This window comes from Coenobita brevimanus, chromosome 24 (genome assembly GCF_032717465.1).
Source record: "Coenobita brevimanus isolate Jiangsu-jjx chromosome 24, ASM3271746v2, whole genome shotgun sequence".
Lineage (NCBI taxonomy): Eukaryota > Metazoa > Arthropoda > Malacostraca > Decapoda > Coenobitidae > Coenobita > Coenobita brevimanus.
The window spans coordinates 1,294,643-1,303,138 of NC_136977.1; the positions used below are offsets into that span (position 1 = coordinate 1,294,643).

At 44.8% G+C, this 8,496-nt stretch overlaps 1 protein-coding gene across 1 annotated transcript; it reads left to right on the top strand.

Moving 5' to 3' along the window:
• Positions 1-7,477: 7,477 nt before the first annotated feature.
• LOC145393526 (uncharacterized) lies at positions 7,478-8,245 on the top strand. Its single transcript, XM_080267677.1, has one exon. The coding sequence runs from the start codon at positions 7,478-7,480 to the stop codon at positions 8,243-8,245; it is 768 nt and encodes a 255-aa protein (XP_080123803.1).
• The last annotated feature ends 251 nt before the right edge of the window (positions 8,246-8,496 follow it).

The window sequence follows — 8,496 nt, forward strand, 5'->3', positions numbered from 1 at the left end:
ACGATGGTAATGACTTAGGTGTTAATGAGGGGAGTGGAGGTGCTTGTCAGGTAATGGAGGGGTGATTGGAGATGCACTAACGACCTCTGACCTTAAATGATGCTTGTTAACGAGGTGATTGGAGAGGTTGTTTGGATAGGGATGATGGGCAGAGTGTGTTGGGAGCTGTGGGTTTGTGATAGTGGGGTTATTAATATGAATTAGTTCCCCCTGTGTTATGTGAGAGAGAGAGAGAGAGAGAGAGAGAGAGAGAGAAGTATGCAGACTTTGATAAATGTCATGATAGATAGATAGATAGATAGGTGGACGGATGGATGGATTTATGGATAGATAGATAGATAGATAGATAAATAAATGAAAGAAAAAAAAGAAAGTATGCAGACTTAGACAGATAAACAACTTGGTAGATAGACATATAGATAGATAAATAGATAGATAGATACGTAGATAGGTTAACATAGATACTTAGGTAGATAATAGATAGATAGACAGATAAAGAGAGAGAGCCCCTTCAAAGTTCAAAGTAAGCCCTAAAGCAGTGGCGTAGTACATTCTCAAAGTAATATCTCTCGCGTGGTAGTTAATTTGCACCTGTACTACCTGTCATTACTCTCAGTCACCTTGATTACCTGTTACCTTTGATTGCATGCCGTGTTGTGGCGTGTCATCCCCGTAGAGTTTTGTTATATATATTTTTTTAATCATTGTATTATTTTTCTTATTCTTTGGTTCTGTGATTTCATGGCCTGTCCCTACTCAATAACGTTCACCCCCTCGACAATTAGCTGTTTGTTCATCTGTCTATCTATCTATCTATCTGTCTAATGTATTCTGTATCTATAATTCCTTGTATTTCTTTTTCTCCTTCCCTCCATCCCTGTCATCTCTATCAATCATCTAGCTGTGTATCTATCCAGCTGTCTATCTATCGGCCAGTCCGTCATTACTCTCAGTCGCCTTTATTGCTGTAGCTTTGATTGCACGTCTTGCTGCACATTGATCATCGCTTATTGCAGTGGCGTGTAATTCCCTTAGACTTTCATTGGCCCCATCTCACCCCGTCCTCAGGTGGGGAAAGGTGATGATGATGATGGTGGTGGTGGTAGTGGTGGTGGTGGTGGTGATAATGATGACGACGATGATTATGATGATGGTGATGATGGTGGTGGTAGTGGTGGTGGTGATGATGATGATGATGATGATCCTGTCTCTCTGTTGCATGACGCCACGAAATTGTCCCTATTCAGTAACAATCCTTTCTTCCTTAACACCACACTTTATCTATTTATGCTGTGTATATATCTGTGTGTCTGTCTGTCTATCTGTTTATCCGTCTGTACTATCTATTTCCATTGCCTACCGCTTCATCAGGTGAGTGGATGGCCTCGGCAGAAGGATCTCCAAGGCTTGTATGTCCTAATTCAGTAGCGACCCCTCCCCTCAAGACACATATCCTGTCTATCCATCTGTCTGTCTGTCTGTTTGTCTGTCTGCGTGCGTTTCTGTCTATCATCTATCTATCAGTCTCTCAGTGTACTATCTATCTATTTGTCTATTTATCTATCTATGTCTGTTTACCAATCTACTTGTCTCTGCTATATCTATCTATCTATATCTATGAGTCTGTCCATCCATCTATCCATCTATCTATCTATCTGTCTGTCTGTCTGTCTATCTATCTGTGTCTTTCTGCCTGTTTATCTGTATCAGTCTATCTATGTGAGTACTTATCTGTCTATCTATCTATCTATTTACGTTCTATCTATTTATTGCCGGACGCCGCATCTCGTGAGGATTGGTCTTGAAAACAGGACCTCCCGGTAATGGTGTCCCTACTCAGTAAAGAACCCCCTGAGAGAGAGAGAGAGAGAGAGAGAGACTATACACGCACCAAGCACACTAATTTCCACGTCGTTGTGCGTAAGGCTCAAACTATTCGTATTAATATGGAGATTTTCGCCTTCCTTTGTGTACATGCAAATTACGGCACTTCTTCACGTGGATCATTTTCTGGGGCGCCGTTGAAGTCTCCAAGGGTTTTATTTTTTTTTTCTCTCTCTCTCTCTCTCTCCCTCAGTTATTATTATTATTATTATTATTATTATTGTTATTATTATTATTATTATTTATTATTATTATTATTATTATTATTATGGTCATCATCACACCATCATTTTCCTCCTCGTCCTCCTCCTCGTCCTCCTCCTCCTCCTCCTCCTCCTCTTCTTCTTCTTCCTCTTCTTCTTCTTCTTCCTCTTCTTCTTCTTCTTCTTCTTCTTCTTTTCTTCCTCTTCTTCTTCTTCCGCCTTCCCTGACCTTGAGCTTCCCCTCCCTCTCGAAGGCCTCCTCCAAACATGGCGGCGGGAGAGACGTGGAGAGAAGACCCTACCTTGTTTGTCTCTCACCTGCATTCATTAGCGCCAACAAGCAAATAAAACACACACACACACACACACACACACACACACACACACACACACACACACACACACAAACCTAGGTGTTTTTTCTGTTTTTTCCAAGCACATCACACACACACACACACACACACACACACACACACACACACACACACACACACACACACACACAAACCTAGGTGTTTTTTCTGTTTTTTCCAAGCACATCACACACACACACACACACACACACACACACACACACACACACTTTCCCAGGTAATTCTTTCTGTGTTCTCTCCAACCAAACAAAACACCGAAACATGCCCAGGTGTGTTTTTCTGTTTGAGTGGTTTTTTTTTTTTTTCAAGCCAATAAAACACAGTCATTCCCAGGTGTGTTTTTTCTGTGTTTGTGTGTGTGTGTGTGTGTGTGTGTGTGTGTGTATGTGTGTGTGTGTGTGTGTGTGTGTGTGTGTTTTTATAGGGAGTAGGAAAGTGCGTGTTTTTGTTGTTTATGTTTTTTCTGCCTAGTCAGGAACGTCGAGTGGGGAAATCTCTCTCTCTCTCTCTCTCTCTCTCTCTCTCTCTCTGTGTCTCTGTCTCTCTCTCTCTCTCTCTCTCTCTCTCTCTCTCTCTAATACAATATGAAATAGATTAGCGAATTACAGGTAGTTTCCGCTCACCTGTATTGTACGATAGCGATGATAAGAATAATAATAATAATAATAATAATAGTAATAATAATGCTACTACTACTACTACTACTACTACTAATACCGCAGTGATGGAGATAATCAATGGCAAAGAAAACGGCTGATAAGGGTCACTATTTCAAATATCTCATTTTACTGATAGGGTCGATTCAATACCTCATACTGACACTCCATCTCTAAATAACACAAAAAATAAATAAAACAATAAATACAATAAAATACATGCTTAAAGACCCATATATACACCATTCCAGTGACGCAAAGAAAACGGGCATGGAGGGGCCACTATCCCAAACCCTTCTGTGTAATTTGGGTGTGTGTGTGATGAGTATGGTGATGTATGGTGTGGTGTGGTGTAGATGGGGGAGTGGTGTTGGAGATAGGGGTGGTGTGGGGGGAGGAGGAAGGGCTTGATAATGATGCTGTGTGTGTGTTAAATGGGACGGAGATTAGGTGAGAGAGAGAGAGAGAAAGAGAAAGAGAGAGAGAGAGCAGATTTCATTTTTAACAATTAATTCTGGTACATAAATAAGGCTTTTAAATACCATCACTTTATCTCATTCATTCTGTTAATTGTTATTATTATTATTATTATTATTATTATTATTATTATTTTTAGTACAGACAGTTTTTAAGTCATGGATATGCTTAAGAAAAATGTCACCCTTTTTTCAATATAATTTTTACTGTTAATTAAATAAAATGGCATGTCACCTGTCTTTGTGTGGAAATTTCTTACGCAGTGGGTATGGGGGCTTTAGGTGTAAGGTGTAGGCTAGATGGGATTGTAGGTGGGTAGGTGGGAGGTTCAGTATGAGAGGGGAAGGAAGGTGGGGAGAATTGCACTGGGAGAGACTTAGGTGGGTGGGTAAGGGAGCGTTAGGGGAGAAGTTGTTGAAGGATTGGGGAGAGTAATTGTGCAGGTGGATGGGTGGGAGTTTATGTATGTGGGGAGAGGGGGGAGGGGGATTATAAGTGGGAGAGAGGGGAGAAGGGGAACTGCGGGTAGGTGGATGAGATGTGGACCTTGGGTGAGAGGAACTGTTAGAGGATTGTGGAGAGAAAGTAAGATGCGGGGAGAGTCTGGAGGTGGATTTGAGAGGAGAGAGAGAGAGAGAGAGAGAGAGGATGGCTACAACAAGTGGGTGGTCTTCAGTGGTCTAGATAGCCACTTTAGGGCGACAGGTGACTAGGCTGAAGATCCAGAGAGTCCCCAACACAGGTACCATACGGGTTGGGGAGGGGGCTGGAGGGGGGAGAAAGGGAGGGGCTGTAGGAGGAGAGGGAAGAGGCGTGGGGGTCTGAAGGAAGCATAGGGGAGGGGAGGAAAGATGGATGGGGGAGTTTTGGAGGGTGTTGGAAGGGGTTGAAGGGGGAGGGAAGTGGAAGGGGGAAGAGGGAATACTGGAGAGGTACTGGGAGGGGGGAGCGTAGAGGGTGAGTGTAGGGGAGGCTGTAGGGGGGGGTCAGGGGTCATGTGGGGGGCGGTGGCGGGGGTGGTAGAGGGTGCGACGGTACATCATTGTGACAAGAGACAACGGCAGGTACTTCCCTCTCTTTGCCCCCGCACGTCCACACTGTCGCCGGGATGATGTGTGGTCCAGTGGGTTTGGTTCCTTTACTGCGAGCTGAATAAAATCGTCTTCTTGAACTTCGTAACCCCTCTGACGTAAAATATCTCCCTTGTGCTGAATAAAATCGTCTGGTTGCAGTAACAGTAATATAGAGATAATTTATTGAAGGAGTTAACCCCCTCGATATAAAGACGTTGTGTGTGTGTGTGTGTGTGTGTGTGTGTGTGTGAAGAGGTACAGGTAGTGATGATTACACCCCCTCTTACCTGTCCTATCTTACCTTATCAACACCTGATCACTCATACGCATCACCATACCTGCCCTCTCTCTCCTTACCATTCACTTCTTAACACCTGCGCTGTGGCGACTCATTTATAAGCTGAGTGAAATACCCCTTAGTGACAGTGAAATGATGAGTCTTTGTACTGAAAGGGTTAGTGGTGATTGCAGTTGAGGAAGGTCCCTAACACCTCTTCCTAAGCGATTTATTTTCTTGCTCATTACCCCTTACCATCCTCTATGTAATTCAGGTTATTTAATTGCCACTACACTCATCGTAATTAACATACAAATTTATATTAATCTTCAGCATCCAGAAATAAATCGCTAAGGAACAGGTGTAAGGGAGCTTCCTTGACTGACGAGTATACGGGCCTGCAACCCTTTCATTACGAGTCTTTTGTGTTTGATATTTGTTTGTTTATCCTGCATCATTCCATCTGGTAGGTGGGGATTATGATGATGATGATGATAATTGTTCTCTCTCTCTCTCTCTCTCTCTCTCTCTCTCTCAGGGGGGCTTCCTACCTACCCCTATCTCTTACCGGTGAAGTTAATATGGCAATAATCCTGATGAAATAATCTGTAACGCATTGAAATCACCAGGGAGCTAATTTGGATCATGCACAAACCAGCATTGAAATCACCCACACAAATTTGCCCATAAAAGAGACTGCTTTCTTCTGCATGTATCGAATTAACAATACCAATATAATCATCTGCAAATAGCCACAATCCCTGAGTTCATCCTTCCTCAATACCGGGTTCCTCCTTCCTCAATACCCGGCATTTTCGTTCCTGCTTCTGATATAGAGACGAGATACACAGGCCCTCTCAAACGATCGCATTAGCTCCGGGTAGTTGAAGCTCTGAAACCCTGTAATTTCACGTGATCATCCCGTCATCAGAAATATACCCTTATGTACGTGCTTCCAGTGGAGATAGTGTTCTTTATATGCTGGCGGTTTGTTCCAGAATTCCATGATTTTCTTTTGTTCATTCAATTGGTAGTGGAAACTGGACATTCAGCTTTACAAGTAGCAATGGAACTTCAATAAGCAATGTTCCTGTGACTTACTGGGACTCTTTAGCGAAAAGGAACGCCAACAAGTAGCATATAACAAAGGGCTTTATGTAATTCCAGTAGCTCTAACCCCAGGCTCATCTCAGCATGAACCCAGTGGACTGCAGGCTAATGTTCCCATTTTTTCGCCTTCCATCATCCTCCTTCCATGGGATAGGGAGGGGATTGAGGGACGCTTGTATTCCCAGGCAGCTTCATCGCCCAGCCATATCAGTGCCACCACGTGAAGGCGTCCCTCTCCAGTGCCTGACCTCTTGCCCTCATGATCTTCGTATCTGTGGACGCTTCTGGGTAGATCCGGACCTTAGATGGACAAAGAGAGAGAGAGAGAAGAGAGAGAGAGAGAGAGAGAGAGAGAGAGAGAGAGAGAGAGAGAGGTGAATCAGGACCCAGTTATAAAGGATCCACATATATATTTTTTTTCTATTCGTCCGCTTCATTGTATTTTTCATATTTTTTTCAGTTTAATAATCATTGTGTTTGAAAAGTGTTTAAGTGGCTTTGTGAGTAAAGACAAACATATACAAGTAATTTTACACACGACTTTGGGTTTAGGAGAGTTTATGAATATGGTTCCTTGAGGTGGTGGTTGGGGGGAGGGAGGCGTGACGTTTGTGGGAGTGTAATGGGAAGCTGGGAGGGAGGCTGGATTCTGGAAGAGGGAGGCGGTCAGTTGGTCTCGGAAGGTCGGGGAGGATAGACGTGCGCCCCTCTCCTCTCCCCAGCACCCCGTCTGCACAGGTGAGAGGATGGCGGGGAGAGGAAGCTGACTCAAGTCCCGGGTTCACAGACAGACTTACGATCAAAATTCCTTGTCGTAAGTTAAGATTTCTATTTGCAGGAAGGAACAGGAGATAAAGAAAGTTTAGTATTTACCTTCCTCGTGCCTCCTGGAAAAAGAGATCACAGTTACGACTTAGAATTTCATCGTAAGTGAGTTTGTGGATCTGAGTCCCTTACGATATTTTGGGCCATATTATTGCAGGATTGTAAAGTTAATGGAAGTTTCTGTGAGTTATATCTGAAGTTACCTTTGTTTTTAATTTGATTTTTGAGTTTGGGAAGGAGGATCATCTCTGCCCATTGATTTTTTTTTTCTTTTTGAGAATACAAGACTGATGGACCGTAAAGTAAGAGAGAGTTTTGCGAATGTCATTTTCATTTGGCTCTGTATTTTACGGGAATTTTGGGGTTTAGAAGGATGGTTATTTTTTCCCACTGTCGTCTCTGCAGATATCGAGGTCCCCCCTATCCACCTGCAAGTCTGGATGCGGGTTTAGTGATGCAGGGTGACGTAGACAAGCGGCCTTCGTCATCCTGGTGAAAATAATCCTTGGTGAAAAGACCTGGATTTGTTTGTACGGTGGAATTATTCGGAGCTGTCTTCTGTACGTTTGGCCAAGAGAGAGCGGGACAGACAGCCACCATGACCAAGCTGGAGGTGCTGTCTGACTCTCCCGACGCCATGGACAGCAAAGACAGCAGCAACAGCGACAGGAGGGGCGAGGAAGACGAGAGACAGAAGGGTTCCGGGGGCTGTGCTGGCAAATATCTCCTACGTCCCCGCTCCGTCAGATCGCTCCGTAGGTGCGGGGAAAGCGAGTGGAATATTACGGAACCCAGGAGGCAAAAGTCCCGGCCTGCTCCGCTGTCCAAGTACCGCAGGAAGACAGCCAACACCAGGGAGAGGTTCCGCATGCGACAGATCAACACGGCCTTTGAGAAACTGCGGAAGATTCTGCCGGCGTGGGGAGGGTCTGCAGGGGGCAACAGCACGGAGATGACCAAGATTACGACCCTGAAGTACGCCTGTGCATACATCAGGTCGCTGCAGGACATCCTCGAGAGCTCGGTGACCCAGCACAAACTCGAGGGCGGTTCCGAGGACGATGGCTGCCCTTGGGTCTTGTCCTCCATGCTTGATAACTCCTCCTTGCAGGACCCTGGGTCGGACACTCGCCTCCCAGCTCCCGATAGCTCTCCTTCCCTCGATGACACGCGTCCTGAGCGAGAAGACGCGGACCTGATGGAGCTCCTCTGCGACTCCTCAGACTCCGGGGTCTTTGACGAGAGCCTGGACTCGCTCTCGTACCTGTCGCCCGTGTGCGAGGCCGACGAGGTTGCCCTTCTCCTCCTGGGTGCCGACACGAGCTATTGGCACGACCCCGCACATGCGCAGTTTGCGAGTTGTTGATTACGTTTGGCGGGTGTTAGAACGCCGAGACCTCTGCTGGACTCGAGGTAAAAAATAAATAGGTAAATAGATAGATAAAGATAGAAAGAAAGAAATACAGAAAGAAAAAGTAGTAGTGATATTGTCTTGAACCTAATCTTAAGCTCTGTGGGAAAATTAGGTGCTTAGTTTGAACCCTCGGGCAAGAAAGCAAAACACCTTGAACCTCAGTCGAACCCGAGTTAAGAAAACAGTGATATTTTCCTGAACCC